The sequence below is a fragment of the Staurois parvus genome, unplaced genomic scaffold (genome assembly GCF_062004578.1).
Source record: "Staurois parvus isolate SC_StPar_1 unplaced genomic scaffold, SC_StPar_1.0 ptg000827l, whole genome shotgun sequence".
NCBI classification, from domain to species: domain Eukaryota; kingdom Metazoa; phylum Chordata; class Amphibia; order Anura; family Ranidae; genus Staurois; species Staurois parvus.
In genome coordinates, this window is record NW_028318623.1 from 5,252,368 (window position 1) to 5,271,210 (window position 18,843).

The following is an 18,843-nucleotide window of genomic DNA, read 5'->3' on the forward strand; positions in this document are numbered from 1 at the left end:
AAAAAGGTACCAGGGGCATCTCATGGGGTCCCCTACTAACCCCAGGCCCTCGAGCAGTGCTCGAGTTTCCAAATGGTCAATCCGCCCCTGGTTCTAACATGACCTTTGCCAAATTTAGTGTGGAGAAAGAAGAGTGGCTCGCACAAAGCTCTAACCCCAACCCTACTGGACAACTTTGGGATGATTTGAAACACCACCTACGAGCCTGGTTTTCACAACTAACATCAGTACCTGACTTCACAAATGTTCTTTTTAGCTGAGTACACACAAATCTCCATAGACACACTCCAAAATCTTTTAGAAAACCTCTCTAGAAGAGTGGAGGCTGTTATAGCCACAAAGGTGGAGCGGAGGGCTAATTCCATATCGATGTCCATGGGATGCCCAACAACCTCGAATAGGTGTGATGGTCAGATATCCACAAACCATACAGTTTCTCTTTCCAATCACCGAACTTTGCTTTGATTATATCATTTCACATCCATGGCTGTAGACCAGGTTTAATACTATAAAATGATTTTAATGATTTATCAAAAATAGACCACAAAAATTAAAAAGGAAGGACACGAGCTCAATATGTAATCACAGTATTAGTACAAGATTTGCACCAAAATATACAGTTACACACATACAGCCACATCGTCCACAGTCATAGCCATACATACACTGTACATTCACCATCCCGCTGCGTACATAACACCATATACCAAAGAATTATATAGTGAAACATTCTAGGGCCAGGGATCAAAAGTGTTTGAAGAAAAACTGTTCTCTTTGCCTACAGCAGCCATTCAAATTCTCCATAATACCATTTAAAAGGAAACCATATTATATTTTTCACGCGTTAAAAAGCATATTTTGATGCAACTTTGACATTTGTACATGTTTGACATTCCATATTTCCATATGTAGATTTGTAGTGTAGAGGGAGGTCTGAATTCCACTCCAGTCACTATGACCTTTCAGTAATTTACAAATATATATATCTACAAGTTCCTTACATATCACAATATACAGCAGCAGTATACATTTTTTTTTAAAAGCTGTACCTTTATCTTTAAAAAGTAGTCCTTTTCAGTAGTAGTAAGTAGCAGTCACTAGTAGGCCATTGTACTGATGATGTAATGAGTCTGCTGCAGGCAGAAGGAAGCATTTCCCCATTCTTTTCATCCCCAATGATCAACTGCAAACTTGTAACTGTGTGGCAAGGTGAGATCATCCGTGTCACATAAGAACTGCACAAGCATCAGGATTTACATGATCGTGTTATCTCTAAGCTGTCATCTCGGTCCAAGAAGTAGATGCCGACCCTGGATGAGGTAGGTTTTACACTTACTCATTACATAGCATGCATGAACTTGACATGAAATATATATCTGATGTTACATGCACTTTAAGAATCCATTAAGATCAGATAACAATAGCAAAAGCCCATCCCGGACAAACAGATTCTTCCTCCAAGTAGGCTTGGACAGGGGACGTCAAAGACAGGGGCGGACTGACAACTCATGGGGGTTTATTTACTAAAGCTGGAGAGTCCAAAATCAGACTCCCTTCTGCATAGAAACCAATCAGCTTCTAACCTCAGCTTGTTCAATGAAGCTTTGGCAATGAAACCTGGAAGCTGATTGGTTTCTATGCAGAAGTGAGTCTGATTTTGGACTCTCCAGCTTTAGTAAATAAACCCCATGGTGTCCCCGGGCAATAGGAAATCATGGGGCCACTGTGTCCTCTCCCACACTCAAACTACACCCAAAAAAGCCTATGAAAGGTGCCAGGGGCATCTCATGGGGCCCCCTACTGACCCTGGGCCTTCGGGCAGCGCCCGAGTGACTAAATGGTCAGTCCACCCCTGGTCAAGGACAGCTTACAGAAATATAATCATAGATCGGACTGGAAAACGCCACTTTGAACATACATTCTCTTACATCGAATACCTTTAATACGACAAAGGTGTCTATTTACAAAAAAAATAGCTGTGTGAATGTCTCAGAATTTACATAGTCAATGCAATTAATCCTGGTAATGCGTCTAATACGTTTATTTCCTATCATCGCCAGCTCCATCTAGTGGCCACACTGCAGTATCTTCCCAACCAAGATATTTTGGGCAAGAACCACGTTTTGGCCACTAGATGGATCCGACGATATTAGAAAATAGACACATTACGGGGATTATTCACAATGGCTGTGTGAATGCTAGGACATTTGCACAATTCATTTTTTTCCTAAATAAACCCCAAAGCGTCTGCACATCACTACTTAGTCGGAAGAGGAACTGACATACGTTATAGACCAATATAGCAGCTCCATGCTGAAATATATTTAAAAACTATACAGAGATTTTCAAGCTTTAAGACACAATATTTACATTAGGCTGATCACGTTCACATTTAAAAAAAAAAGAAAAAGACCATGGTTTCCCTTTAAACATGAAAGGGAGAATGTGATTGGCTGATAGGGGGCAAACTGGTCTTCCATCAAACGCTTCTCATTGTAAGGCCTACTGAATATGGCTCCTGTCCATGTAAACCTCCCTTACCTCCCAGTGCTCCCTTACCATTGCCGTGTGCAACGCCTATATCAGCCCATATGGCACGTATTTTCATGCATACTTGCTTACGTATGCTTGATGATACAACACGTTACTTTAATGTTACAGAGTCCTGCTCATAATGCCTCAACAGCACTATACTCCATCTTAGTGCAATATAGTCCACACCCCCGAGTCTATGTATACCAGTAACCTCCAGAAGTAAAGGTATGTACACGTATGTCTCCCAACACAGAGCCTATTAAAGATCCTCAGAGTAAACAAGGTCATCATTGTGGTCTTCAGACGTACACGGCTGGTGACATCACAAATCCTTGCTCATCTCTGGGGGATGCGTTTTCTGGGGGTTGGAATTCATTGTAGATGGGGTTCTCGTGTTCCAGGTAATCATTCTGAAATCCTGAATAGCGCTGAGATTCTGGGGTCATCTGATACTTCGGGGGTGTCTGCAAACAAACAACGGTTTCATTATTTTATAGCAGAGTAGGACCATGCCATTGAGGTTCATTAACATTGAAGGCAACAGTACGCCGTTTTGCTGACAAAGTTGAATTTTCATCACGTAATTAGATCCAGCCCCCCCCCCCCCTTTCATTACCATTCTCAGCAAAGGGAGGATGACGTGTCATGCTCCCGCAGCCCCCAGGATATCTCAGGATCCTTCAGGAGGCCACTCACAGAGCTGTTTCACGTCATCGGAAATTGGGCTACCTTAACCATTTCAATACCGGGCAATGTTACACCTTCCTGCCCAGGCCAGTTTTCAGGTTTCAGCGCTCTCACACTTTGAATGACAATTGCGCGGTCATACAACATTGTACCCAAACTAAAATTTTATCATTTTCTTCACACAACTAGAGCTTTCTTTTGGTGGTATTTAATCACCGCTGGGGTTTTTTTCCAAAAAAAAGTCTTTATTGAAGTAAAAGGCATATCAGGTCATAAACAGATACGGAACACAGTCCGCGTATATACATCTGGCCTATTCTCCCGTGACGCAGACGGGTAATCAGATATTCATTTGAAATGTGAATCGTACTGAAGCAAAATAACACATTATAACAGGTGAACGAACCGCTGGGGTTTTATTTTTTGATAAATTAACAAAAAAAGACCAAAAATTTTGAAAAAAAAAATGTTTTTCTTGTTTCTGTTATAAAAGTTTACAAATAAATAATTGTTCTTCATAAATTTAGGCCGAGATGTATTCTGCTACATGTCTTTGGTGAAAATAACCCAAATTAGGATGTATTATTTAGTTTGTAGGAAAGTTATAGAGTTCACAAACTATGGTATAGATCTGAATATTGATCAATCCTGAAGTACTGACAGCCAATCTAATTTCTTGAGGTCCAAGAATGTCAGAATAGTACAGATATCCCCAAATGACCCCTTTTTGCAGAGCAGACGGTCCGACGTACTTCATAAGAGGAATGGCGAGTTTTTTGAAGTTGTATTTTTTTTGTCATAATTTTTCGGAAAATGAAAAAATGTAAAAAATGATTTTCACTATTTTACATACTATCAGCAGTGCAGTACAGAGTCATCATATAACTGGCATGGCAGTGAACAGGGACACTGACTGGTGACAGTATGAAAAAAAAAAAATATATATATTTTTTTTTTTTTTTTTTTATTATTTATTTTTTATTTTTTTTTATTTTTTTAAGATTTTTTTTTCATATTTTACTATGACCAAAGTAGTACAATGTTACCATAGTAACATTGTACTACTTTGGGGAAGTGATCAGTATTTTTTTCTTTTTTTACACAATTTGCTTATAGCAAAGAATTACTTTGCTATAAGCAAGCATTTACCTGAATGAAATCGATTCATTTATTTATTTATTTATTTTTTTGTGCTTAGCTGTGATTTGGCCACAGCTAATCACATGACATGTGCATGTGACCTGCTGTGACCATTCACAGCTAGGCACTAGTATACAATGGATGGCATGAATGAAGCCATCCATTGTATACAACTGTCATGTGACCTGCTGTGATTGGTCACAGCAGGTCACATGGTACCGGCAACGGGGGCCAGTACTCAGATCTGTCATCGGCCGTGTCCGAGGTACACGGCCGGTGGCAGATCGCGCCGCTGCGAGGCTCTGCAACCGCGCAAACTGCGCATGTGCGGGAGGACGCCAAATGGCGTATACCCCGGAAAGGTGAAGCATTTTTGCTGCCGCCAAATGGCTATAGGCCGGGCGGCTAATGGTTAACTCAGAAAAGGCAGTCAGCTGAAGATCAAGATAGCCGCCCAAGACACAGGCTGTCACCCCTGAACAGCGGATAGTTGCAGGACAATGCTGGATCTGCTATGCTGGTGTGTATTTTGAAGAGAACCCAGCATAAAAGTATTCTGGAGGGGAGGAGGGGTTTCCGCAGCCAAGCACACCCTCTTGCCTGCATGCCTGAGCTAAGGGTAGATGGATTCCAGGAAATAAATGCTACATGAATCATTTGCCCTTACTCAAAATGACCATGGACAGAAATGCCAGGGGGTGTTTTTCACAGTGATTTTGCAACAAAATAAAGCACGGAGACATGGATGGATGGGGAAGTTTGCTCTAAATATTAAAAAAAAATGAATTAAATAGCATTTTTGCTTTGTGGTTCTTAGATGCCGTGTAGTTCCATTTTAAAGTAAAAAAATACATATGCACAATGCCTTCAATTACCATGCTTGCTGGAAGTCTTAAACCTGCCTGCGAAGTGGTGCATCAGTAGGATGTACTAATGCAAAACATTGCCACTTCCACGTGCTTGGATACAAAGCAACTGGAAATTCCCTTCTCCTATACCTTATCATAGAGGAGGGTCTGATATGCATTGTAAGGGGGACCCAGGAAAAAAAATTGTGTGGGATCCCCAAAAATCTCAAGAGTCAGTTATAGTTTTTAAAGGGTACCCATTGCAAAAAAAAAACAATTAAAGTGCGGGGTCGCCCCAAAATCCCAAGAGACAGTTATAGATTTTATGGGGATAATCCATGCCAAAAAAAAAAAGTGTGGGGTCCCCCTAAAATATACACCAGGCCCTTACCCAAACATAGCAGCGTAGCTGTCAAGAAAAAGGAGAGGGCATCCATAATAGTGGATCTGGCCAGGAGATGGTTTTATCTTTGAAGTAATGATGGAAGACGATGTAAATGCACCCCCCTTGTGGGTTTTGAACCAACTTTAGGTTGTCTCCACTTTCTATGCCTAAGGACTCCTAGAAGTTCTGGTGGCACCACAGGTAAATTGTTAGTTGTGTAATCAATAAGTTAGGTGCTTGGAGAGGTGAATGACACAGTTGGATGCCGGAGCAATGGCATTGTAATGGGAGCTGAATAGGTATGGATGCTTTGGGAGATTGGATGGAGGTGCCTGCTATGTGACAGAGCTGCTGGTACATTGGGGAAAAGCTAGCAATAATGAAGAGGGAGGTCAGTCAAAGGGTAGCTTGAACACAGGTATGGAAAGAGGGGAACCAATGTGGAGGCTGATATGGGAGTATGGGTGGTGAGGGGAAGTGCCACATGGTGGGTTATAGCCAGATTTGGTGACTAGGGTGCTGGGTGAGAAGGGATAAAGGTAGGGAAAAGCAGCAACTGAGGTTCAGAAGATGGGATGAGGCAGAAGTATGTAACAGAAGAAGAGGGAAACCAATGTGGAGGCTGATATGGGGGTATGGGTGGTGAGGGGAAGTGCCACATGGTGGGTTATAGCCAGACTTGGTGACTAGGGTGCTGGGTGAGAAGGGAAAAAGGTAGGGAAAAGCAGCAACTGAGGTTCAGAAGATGGGACGAGGCAGAAGTATGTAAGCTGAAAGTCTAAAGGAGCATAAATGAGGTTTCCAGGGCCCCTTGTGTTCTGGCAGTCAAATATGTTAGTAGCCTAGCAGCCATCAACATGGGGGGTGCCATCTCCGTCCTGAATACAGTGAAGGCTGATAAAACCTATCAAGGCCCATACTTTCACAAGGGACATGTTTTAATGTAACATTGTTTAGGTTGGCAACACTCACCTTCCCATTTAATTCCAAGTCTTGGCTATCTGTAGCCTCTGCTGGTGGAAGTACACTCTTCAGTGGCATTTCTTCTGCGGGCTGTTGAAACAAAACCATTCTATAGTTATTAGAGACTCCAGACATTAGGTAGAATTCAAGAGTGACCTGCTCTGTCAGGTTTTTCCTGGAGCATCTCCACTGGCTGGGCAAATTGACCCCTTCGTACCAGCTGTATGCAGGGGCGTATTTACCACAAGGCAAACAAGGCATTTGCCTAGGGCGGCATTTTTCAGGGGGGCAGCACCTCCCCCCAAAAGAAGAGATGAAAGAAAGGACAAGCGCACCATGGGAACCAGGTGGGAACTGAGAGAGGCTGCAGGCTGCTTGATGGTGTATGTAGAGCCTGGCTCTCCTTCCCGGGAATGTGTGGAGCTGTGAAGATGGTTGTCGCTCTATCGCCAGGAAGGAGGGGGTTGTTGCTTGGCTCCCCCGGGTGGGGGGAAGCAGTGTTCTTGGTCAATGTGAGGCTCCCTCTGCAGGAGGGGGAAGGGGGGGTTGTGTTGGTCGGTGTCCATGGGGGCAGACGATGTTTGTGTTGCCTAGGGCAGCACAAACCCTAAATACACCACTGACTGTATGCATATATGTGGAAGTACAAAGTGGGCCTCATGCCCTACTGCCACATATTTGCATACCTGTGTTTGTGTTGGGAGTATGCTCAATCTTGAAACCCAACACTGTAATTGAGGTATTGCCAAAAACTCCTGGCGTCGGAAGTAACCATTGTGCATTGGTAGGGGTGATCACCTGTTTAGGAAGCCTCCCCTGTATCTCTTACTCCTCAGAATGTCTGTAAGGAGCAGGAGATGCATTGTACCCTTATGGAGGCTGGTGGAAAATAGTAAATTAAGTAGTAAAAATGAATAAATACAAAGTCAAAAAGTAGTAAAAATTAATAAATACAAAGTCAAAAAGTAGTAAAAATTAATAAATAATAAAAGATAAAATGCATAGGCCAGTTAGATCAGGGCTTGATCAAAGTGAGTGCTCGTGTCGTTTTAGGTAGGATTAAAAATAAATGCATAAATAGGTTTTATGTGTATTATTATGCTAGGGTGGGGGCTGTAGGGTGCAGGTGATCACCGTTAGTGCCAATGTTCGAGTCAGTACAAGGCTACATTCACACTTGAATGTAGCATATTCATGTCATTTTACTCTGTATGTGTTTTTTGCACACATTTTAAGAGTGGTGTGTCCAATGGGAGATTTTCTGGGGCGCTATATAGACTTATCACGAGAGCGCCTGAATAACACGCATGTTCACTTTTTTCCCCAGGCTCTTCCGTTGATATCTATGGGACCAAAAAGCCCCAAATCTGCCAGAAAATAGACTCCTATACTTTTTGGGGGCCTGTGTGACTGGGGCCCTGTTATGAGTGCCTGACTGTTTAGGTAGGATAAAAAATTATATATATTTATTCTTGTGTTGTTTTTGGTGTGTAATATGCATGAATTGTCAGTATATTGTCTGCTTGCTTGTGTAAAAAAGAAAGAAAAAAAAAAAAAGATCTTTATTATTTATTTCCAAAGATTTATTCTAGCTTTTCTTTGGAAGGGTGCATGTGACCAGCACAGGGCCAATCAGCACTGTCCAGATGGAGGGTCAGGGGTCATGCAGCCTCATAGGAAAGTCAAAAGGAGAATGAAAACTCCTCCTACAAGCTTTAACCAGTGCTCAGCCAGACACTGATAGAAGTCACTGGACTGCTATATACTGCTGATGAGAAAAGTTATTTAGCAGTTTATATTTACTAAAATAATTGCATTTCCATGTTGTGTGTACTGTGGGAGACCAGATATAGTGAATGCAGGGTCTGAGGAGACCAGATATAGTGAATGCAGGGTCTGAGGAGACCAGATATAGTGAATGCAGGATCCGGGGAGACCGGATATAGTGAATGCAGGGTCCGGGGAGAGCAGATATAGTGAATGCAGGGTCCAGGGAGACCGGATATAGTGAATGCAGGGTCCGGGGAGAGTGGATATAGTGAATGAAGGGTCCTGGGAGAGTGGATATAGTGAATGCAGGGTCCTAGGAGAGTGGATATAGTGAATGCAGGGTCCAGGGAGACCAGATATAGTGAATGCAGGGTCCTAGGAGAGTGGATATAGTGAATGAAGGGTCCTGGGAGAGTGGATATAGTGAATGCAGGGTCCTGGGAGAGCGGATATAGTGAATGCAGGGTCCTGGGAGAGCGGATATAGTGAATGCAGGGTCTGGGGAGAGCAGATATAGTGAATGCAGGGTCCAGGGAGACCGGATATAGTGAATGCAGGGTCCAGGGAGAGCGGATATAGTGAATGCAGGGTCCAGGGAGACCGGATATAGTGAATGCAGGGTCCGGGGAGACCAGATATACTGAATGCAGGGTCCGGGGAGACCGGATATAGTGAATGCAGGGTCCGGGGAGACCGGATATAGTGAATGCAGGGTCTGGGGAGACCAGATATAGTGAATGCAGGGTCTGGAGAGATCAGATATAGTGAATGCAGGGTCTGGAGAGATCAGATATAGTGAATGCAGGGTCCGGGGAGACCAGATATAGTGAATGCAGGGTCCGGGGAGACCAGATATAGTGAATGCAGGGTCCGGGGAGACTGCATATACTGAATGCAGGGTCCGGGGAGACCAGATATAGTGAATACAGGGTCCGGGGAGAGCGGATATAGTGAATGCAGGGTCCGGGGAGACCGGATATAGTGAATGCAGGGTCTGGGGAGACCAGCTATAGTGAATGCAGGGTCCGGGAGACCAGCTATAGTGAATGCAGCGTCCCGGAGACCAGCTATAGCAAATGCAGGGTCCGGGAGACCAGCTATAGTGAATGCAGGGTCCGGGGAGACCAGATCTAGTGAATGCAGGGTCCGGGGAGACCAAAAATAGTGAATGCAGGGTTGGGGTTTAGTAAAACTTTAAGGGATTAAGGGAAAGGAGAAGAATTTTTCTACGGGGATAAAGACTGAAATAAAAGCTGTTTTTTGTACTGTTGTAAATGTTTGCATTTCAGACAATTCAATTGTAGCTGAATGGGATATTACTATATATAGACGAGTTTCGCATAGATTTGATCTTCCAGGAAGGCTGTATGGTTTTGTTTTTTTTTTGCTGGGGGAATGTTGTATATTTTTTGTATGTTTGTAATTTCCTGTTACCGGTCATAACTCATTGTACCATCAGCACTAGACTAGCATGGGGTGATGTTCAGGAAGTGGATTCCATGCTCTCCAGGTATTTATCATCATAAAGTCATGACACACAGCCCACATAGGACTGAAAAAGTTACTGCTTGTGAAAAGAAAAATCTTTCAGCAAATATAGTTCGACTTTGTAAGCTGGAAAGTAACCCATTATAACCCGATGACCGATGCAGCTAATTCTTTAGATCAGAGTATTTTAGGCCCCTATTCAAACTTGAAGTTTTGCAATCACAGGCAGAACCGCCACCACATTTCTGAACAATTCACATGCGATTCAGTGCAGAGCAATTTGAGCCTATTCATTTCAAATGGACTACAAGTCGCACTGCATCGCACCAAAGTACCTACTTTTGGAAACACACTGCAACTGCACTGCAACTACAATCGACTGCAACTGGATAGCATTGTAGTTTTGTACCATGCGACCTGGTGCAGGCAAATGCACTGCGGTAGCAACCTGCGTTTGGGGCAGGGGCGGACTGAAAACTCATGGGGCCCCCAGGCAATGAGGGATCATGGGGCCCCTGTGTCCTTGCCCAAACTCAAAAAAGCCTATGAAAAAGGTACCAGGGGCATCTTATGGGGCCCCCTACTGACCCCGGGCCCTCGGGCAGTGCCCGAGTTTCCAAATGGTCAGTCCGCCCCTGGTTTGGGGTGTCATTAACATTGCACTGACACCCGCTGCATTTTGAATGTGGTGCGGGGAAACATGCACGGATTGTGGGTTTCCCGCATTGCATTCTAGTGTGAATCGGGGGTTAAAATGTTACTAAACCCCAGACCCTCCCATATGGAAGAAAGATATATTTGAAATATATTGTTAAAATATTCTTTCCAAACATATTGCCATATATTTGAAATGCTACAATATTGGCCATATTCAATATATTTCAAAATGTATTTCAATAAATAAAAAAATACAAATTATATATATATATATATATATATATATATATATATATATAAAATATATATACACACACACACTGCATGTTGAAAAACATTTTTATTACAAAATATATGAAAAATATTCATTTTAACATATATTTTTACATATATCTGTACATGCATTCCAAAAATGTAGATCTGTAACTTTAAAGACATACAGTATATTTGAAATGCATTTTTAAAAATATTTTTCATATATTTTGTAATAAAAATGCATTTCAACATGCAGTGAGTGTGTGTGTGTATATATATATATTTATTGTAGTATTTCAAATATATGGCAATATATTTGGGAAGAATATTTTTAAAATAGATTTAAAATATATTTTTCTTCCATGTGTGCTGCATTCACTATATCTGGCAAGCCTTACCATAAGGTTTGAAGCTCACAGATGTAATAAATGTATATGTAAGCAACAGTACCCTTCAATGAAAACACCTAAACTCAACTATTTGAAGGGGTGTTCCATCCTTTGGCCATATACCATGGTGGATTTATGCAATATAAACTGCTAAATACCTTTTCTTATCAGCAGCATATAGCAGTCTTGTGACTTATATTAGTGTCCAAAAGAGCACTGGTTAAAGTTTGTAGGAGGAGTTTTTATTCTCCTGACTGTCCTATGAGGCGGCATAACCCCTAACCTTCTGTCTGGACAGCGCTGATTGGCCCTGTGCTCATCATATGTACCCTGCCAAAAAAAGAAAAACTCTCCAGCAATACACACTTAACAGAGCATATGCAGAGCGACTCCTAGAACTCTGTACTATCAGCAGATGGATTGGGGACAGTAGAAGAAGGGGAGGATCAGAGAAGACAGGATCAAACAGCCTGTATATACAATGTGGAGGCTTAACTCCTTAGGTTCCACAGTGAGTATAACAAGCATGTATAAAAAGTTGTGAGCGCTATGAGAACAAAGAAAGCAGCCACAGCATCAAACAGGATACCAAAGAACCTTACAGACCATATAACATAAAAGATGCGGCGCTATAATAAAAATGTCCAAAATATCAATATGGCGGTTAAGTGATTAATGTGATCATACAAATTATATCACAAGCAAAGTGACATGCGGTGCAAAACCAGTCTCATCTTGAGAGTTGACCGCAACAGATTCCAAATGCAAATAGCACACTTGAAATGAACTCTGGACCTTTTATCTGCTCATTGTAATTGGGATAATGAGGGAATAACACACACCTGGCCATGGAACAGATGAGAAGACAATTGTCCCATTACTTTTGGTCCCTTAAGAAGTGGGAGGCACATATGCAAACTGTTGTAATTCCTACACCGTTCATCTGATTTGGATGTAAATACCCTCAAATTAAAGCTGACAGTCTGCAGTTAAAACACATCTTGTTCGTTTCATTTCAAATCCATTGTGGTGGTGTATAGAGCCAAAAATGTTAGAAGTGTGTCGATGTCCCAATATTTATGGACCTGACTGTATATCTCTAAATGCGCAGTTACACTGTGCATCTGGTGAGTGCACAGCCTTATCCTTTTCACGTTTACTGCATGGAAGCAGCACTTTGAAGAATAATTACTGTCACAAGGACTGGAGCTACAGCGTCACTATTGTTTTGCCGCCGGCACCACGGAGGTCCCGGCGGCCATCTTTTCATTCACCTCATGGTCAGTGATTGTTTGTTTTCCTCACCTATACCATACTGCATATGAAATAAACATCTTTTAAAACGGTATTATGCTATTGGTCTTCTTTCTTTGTGGCCCTTGGTGAGTCACTCATCACCTATAGAGCCACCTAAGAGAGAGACCGTGGATTTCTAGCAACATCCAGCGGGTGGAGGAATATCTGGCCTGACCTGACCTCTTGAAGCTACTTGTGGATCTAGTGGAGATAATATATCTCTAAATGCGCAGTTACACTGTGCATCTGGTGAGTGCACAGCCTTATCCTTTTCACATTTACTGCATGGAAGCAGCACTTTGAAGAATAATTACTGTCACAAGGACTGGTTTTGCACCGCATGTCACTTTGCTTGTGATATAATTTGTATGATCACATTAATCACTTAACCGCCATATTGATATTTTGGACATTTTTAGTATAACAAGCATGCTTTACTGCATATACAGACTGATTTTACTGTTGTGGGTTTTGTAACACTTCAAGGTTAGGTTCACATTTATACAGATTGTAGACTGCGCAATTTCACAGTGCGTTTTATGTTTAACATGCATTTTTGCCACGTTTTTGATGCATTTTTAGCAAAAAAAAAATATTGACTTTGATACCACCTTTGATGGGTGCAACTTGGATGCGACTTTGATATTACTTGAGTGCCAGAGAGTGTAAAGTCCCATCAAAGTAGCACCAAAGTCACACCCAGGGGCGGACTGACCATTTGAGCTCTCAGGCACTGCCCGAGGGCCCGGGGTCAGTAGGGGGCCCCATAAAATGCCCCTGGTACCTTTTATAGGCTTTTTTTGGGTGTGTTTTGAGTGTGGGCAAGGACACATGGGCCCCATGAGGGCACTATTCCTCCAACTGACACCGATGATGGGGCACTATTCCTCCAACTGACATCAAAGACAGGGCACTATTCCTCCCACTAATACCAATGATGGGGCACTATTCCTCCCACTGACACCAATGATGGGGCACTATTCCTCCCACTGATACCAATGATGGGGCACTATTCCTCCCACTGATACCAATGAGGAGGCACTATTCCTCCCACTAATACCAATGATGGGGCACTATTCCTCCCAGTGATACCAATGATGGGGCACTATTCCTTCCACTGATACCAATGATGGGGCACTATTCCTCCCAGTGATACCAATGATGGGGCACTATTCCTCCCACTGATACCAATGATGGGGCACTATTCCTCCCACTGACACCAATGATGGGGCACTATTCCTCCCAGTGATACCAATGATGGGGCACTATTCCTCCCAGTGATACCAATGATGGGGCACTATTCCTCCCACTGACACCAATGATGGGGCACTATTCCTCCCACTAATACCAATGATGGGCACTATTCCTCCCACTGACACAAACAATGGGGCACTATTCCTCCAACTGATATCAAATATGGGGTACTATCCCTCCCACTGACACCAATGATGGGACACTATTCTTCACACTGACACCAATTATGTAAAAATGTTTTACCCCCATTTAGTAAACCAAGCCCATGGCATTTTCTATTCCCACTGGCCACAATCTGGCCCCCCTTAAAAAACGTAAGGACAGTAAACTGGCCCTTTGCTTCAAAAGTTTGTTGACCCTGCTCTAGGGTGTCCGTTTTCAGAAAATATATAAGGTTTTGGGAGTTTTATGTCAACTTCATTAAAAAATGATTTTTTAAACGTGTGCAAAAAAAGGCAAAAATGGCTCTGGCAATGAAAGGGCTAAAGATCATTAATCCCTTGCAGTACTGGGGAGCCCCACAATTTTTTTTTTCTTTCTCCCAGACCAGAGTTGGGCTTTAACCCTCAGAAATCTCCTGAAAGTGTTTTCATATTTTGCTTAATGCTCACAAAACTCCTTTAAGCCTCAGATATCAGACAAGAGGGCACAGATGCTGTACTAAGAGACGACTCCCACTCTACCATATGGGACAGGAGATTAGTGGATTGGAGGATTATATTTAAAGAGCAACAACTAATAAAATGTTGTTTTTTTCTTGCCGTGTTTTTACAAAATATACTTTTAAATGTTTACCTTTTCAATTTGCAGCTTTAGGGAAGGAGGAGGTGGTTTATATGCCGGAGGCCCTTCAAACCTGGAAAACAGAAAAATATATTATAAATATTATAATAAAAAAAGCATCACTTTTACCAAAATGTTAAAATATAAAAAGGGTAAATAAGTGTTATTTTGGGTGCGGAAAAAAAGAAAATAAAAGATTTTGCCAACATTTTAAACTTTAGGAACAATAAAACACAGTACCAGTTCATACCTTCAGTTTTTCAGACACCCTCAACCCCCTCCCCTCCCCCTTTCCCTCACCTCCCACTAGAGTGCCATAGCAAGCATCCAAATCTTCTATGCAAATGTCAATGTTGAGAGTAAGGCCTCTTTCACACGGGCGTTTCGTATGTCCGTTTTTCGTCTGTCTGTTTATGGATGAAAAACGGACCCCCATGCATTTCTATGGACACGGATGAACACATTTTTACATCCGTTAATGCCTGCATTAGTTAACGTCCGTTTTTTTTGAACGGAAGAAAACCCTAAGGGTCCTTTCACACGGGCGTTCCTTTTTTTTCTTCAGTTCAGTCATGTTTTAAAAAAAAAAAATGGATGAGTTTACATCCGTTTACATCCATTTTTCATCCGTTTACATCTGTTTTTCATCTGTTTACATCCATTTACATATTTTCTTCCGTTTACATCCCTTTTCATCTGTTTACATCTGTTTTTCATCCCTTTTCATCCATTTACATCCTTTTTCTTCCGTTTACATCCTTTTTCATCTGTTTACATTAGTTTACATCCATTTTTAATCCGTTTACATCCTTTTTCTTCCACTTAGATCCATTTACATCCATTTTTTCATCCATCTACATCTGTTTTTCATCTGTTTGCATCCATTTTTCATCTGTTTATATCCTTTTTCTTCCGTTTACATCAGTTTTTCATCCGTTTACATCCATTTTTAATCCATTTACATCCCTTTTCTTCCATTTAGATCCGTTTACATCCATTTTTCATCCATTTACATCCCTTGTCTTCCATTTAGATCCGTTTACATCCATTTTTCATCCAGTTTTTATCCGTTTTCATCTGCTTACATCCATTGACATTCATTTTTAGTCCATTCTAGGTTTTTTGCAGAAGAAAAATAGGGTTTTCTTCCATTCAAAAAAAAGGATGGAAACGGATGTGGACATTAACAGATGTAAAAAGATGTTCATCAGTTTACATCCGCAAGTCCATAGAAATACATGGGGGTCTGTTTTTCATCCGTAAATGGAAAGATGAAAACCGGACATATGGAACCCCCGTGTGAAAAAGGCCTATTTTTCTTCAAAAAAAAAACCCGGAACGGACGAAAAACGGATGTCAACAGATGCAAATGGATCAAAAACGGATATAAACGGATGAAAACAGATCTAAAATGGATGAAGAATGGATATAAACAGATCAAAATGGATGAAAAATGGATGAAAAACGGATGTAAACGGATGAAAAATGAATATAAACAGATCTAAATGGATGAAAAATAGATCTAAATGGATGAAGAATGGATGAAAAAACAGATGAAAAGACGGATGTAAATGGATGAAACAACAGATGTAAACTCATCCGGTTTTTCTGTGAAAAAACGTGACTGAACTGAAGAAAAAAGCAGAACGCCTGTGTGAAAGGACCGTTAGGTTCTATTCACCCCTGACATTTCCAGAATGTGCGCACAGAAAACACGCATTTTGGAAACACTGCAAATACACGTTGCACCTGCAGTGCCATTAACTGTTAATGCCACCCCAAGCAACGGGTAGCAGGCGCACGTTTGCCACGCATGTTTTTCTCATGAAAAATGCGTTACAAATGTGCAGTGAAAAAAATGTTCCACTCCAAAAAAAGCTTTTGGAGTTTCTTTGGGGTGTTTTTTTTCTTCCAGGTTAATGGACTGCCCTATGCGCAGCGAGTAGAAACGGTCCAAAAAAAAAAAACCACAAGAGCGGGAGCCTTAGACCTGGTTCACACCAATGCAACTTCTAAGTCCCATCCAATGTCTGTCTATGGTCCCTGCAGAACGGACACAAACTTTTTATCTGCTTGCTCAGCAGGGATCAGTGGAGAGATCCCCCAGTTGAGCATGTGAATCTGCTGACAGGTCCGCCCCATCTAAATGGGGCCTTAAATGGTTTGCCTTATCTCTGTAACTAATACATCTGGAAGTGAGCTTGTTCTTTTGAAAAACGACTTGGTGGCTGGATCGCCAGATAAAAATTGAAAAAAAAAAAAAGAAAACTAATGCAGCCATCACATCTAAGAATTAGTAAACTGCAATGTAATAAATGTTTGTTTTTGGGTTTAATACTGCTTACGTTTAATATAACTGAAAATATAAAATGTCATTTATATATATATTTAAAACAAATGGATTAAAAAAAAAAGATCAAACTGAGATGGGAAAACCGTCAGGATTGGAAGAGATAGGAAGGAGATTTATTACCATTAATGTAATGTCTATACATTTCCAGCTCTCTGTCAGTCATGTAATACACAGCGACGGTAAAGGTGACTATTCTGCAGCACCTGTCATCCCATCAATGTATAGCGGGATCATTTCCTCACTTCAGTATAGATAGTCCTGTAGGATATAGTCAGCCCAGGGACAGCTGTTCACTGACAGCTCCGGAGATGGTGTCTGGAGTAGTGGCTCTTCTATCTCTGTCATATTATGGCGGAATCAGCACCGGGGTCATCACATCATCTGTGACCCAATACTCTTTATGTGCCATTACATCAATATGGCTGATGAGACACTTGTCCTTCCTGGGAATGAATCACTTTTTTCCCTGCAGACCTCAAATTACAATTACCAGCAATCAGTCTCCGTCAAATCTAGGGCTGTAAGAGGAAATAATAGACGGGGAGGTACAACCCTGCGCCAGTCCTCGGTACTGGTGAAGGATCTTACCATACGGAATTTTTATTTTTAGATCGGCTTTGGTAAGATTCGGGTTGGGGGGGGTGCTGGGGGGGGCTGTGCCCCCCCCCCAGATTTTAGCTGTGCCACCCCAGGTCTCTGAGAGTGCATCCATGATCCATGGGGACATTCTATGTATGGGGGCACTCTGATGGGGATAACTGATCATATGTAAGGGGACACTCTGATGAAGACAATCAATGTAAGGGGGACTCTTGTTAGGAACACTGATGTAAGGGGGCACTCTGATGGGGACACTGATGTAAGGGGGATTTGTGATGGGAACCCTGATGTAAGGGTACACTCTGATGGGGACACCTGGTGTAAGGGGGCACTCTGGTGGGGATCTTGATGTAAGGGGGCACTCTGATGGGGCACCAGATGTAAGGGGGCAATCTGAAAGGAACCCTGATGTAAGGGGGCACTCTGATGGGGACACTGATGTAAGGGGGCATTGTGATGGGAACCCTGATGTAAGGGTACACTCTGATGGGGACACCTGGTGTAAGGGGGCACTGTGGTGGGGATCTTGATGTAAGGGGGCAATCTGAAAGGAACCCTGATGTAAGGGGGCACTCTGATGGGGACACCGATGTAGGAGGGATTTTGATGGGGATACCTGATGTAAGGGGGCACTCTGATAGGAACCTGATGTAAAGGGGGACTCTGATGAGTAGTCAGGATGTAAAAGGGGACTCTGATGAGGACTCCTGATGTAAAGGGGGACTCTAATGAAGATTTCTGATGTAAAAGGGGACTCTGATAGAGACATCTGATATAGGGAGGGGAACAGGTTTTGTTGAATCATCCTAATCTAATGAAAATGAATACATAATAGTGTTTCCCAGGTCGTAAGACTTTGTGACACACCGTCAGTGACTCACACACACTGCTGACATTATGTCCCCTGACTTTTTTCACTGCACCCCCAGATCAGATCTAGATTCGGCCCTGGTAAGATTTATTTTATGTCCAGTCCTTTTATGACACGTTTTGTGTACATGTAAGAACAAATTCAGCTTTTTTTGCTAGACCCATCCAAACATTATATATTTTTAAAGCAGAAGCCCTATATTTATTTATTTCAGGTACTTATATAGCGCCGTCAATTTACACAGCACTTTACATATATCTTGTACATTCACATCAGTCCCTAACCCTCAAGGGGTGTACAATCTAAGGTCCCTAACTCACATTCATACATACACATACTAGGGCTGATTTAGACAGGAGCCAATTAACCTACCAGCATGTCTTTGGAGTGTTGGAGGAAACCAGAGTACCCGGAGGAAACCCATGCAGGCACAGGGAGAACATGCAAACTCCAGGCAGGTCCTGCACAGCGATTGGTGTTCTGCTGTGTCCAGAGGAGAGCACACACAGGCAATGGATGCGGGGGAATGTTTAGAAACATCCACCCGCATCAGCAGCGCTCCCTTCTAG

The 18,843-nt window shown here is 42.2% G+C and overlaps 1 protein-coding gene across 1 annotated transcript in view; it reads right to left on the reverse strand.

The window, feature by feature from the left end:
- Positions 1-499: 499 nt before the first annotated feature.
- Positions 500-18,843, reverse strand: part of NECTIN2 (nectin cell adhesion molecule 2) — a 166,485-nt gene continuing 148,141 nt past the window's right edge. Inside the window, exons 7-9 of the mRNA XM_089655204.1 lie at positions 14,463-14,523; positions 6,568-6,648; positions 500-2,999 (exon numbers count right to left, since the gene is read on the reverse strand). Coding sequence (XP_089511330.1) covers positions 2,835-2,999; positions 6,568-6,648; positions 14,463-14,523 — 307 coding nt within the window. The 3' untranslated portion in view covers positions 500-2,834. The remainder of the gene's footprint in view (positions 3,000-6,567; positions 6,649-14,462; positions 14,524-18,843) is intronic.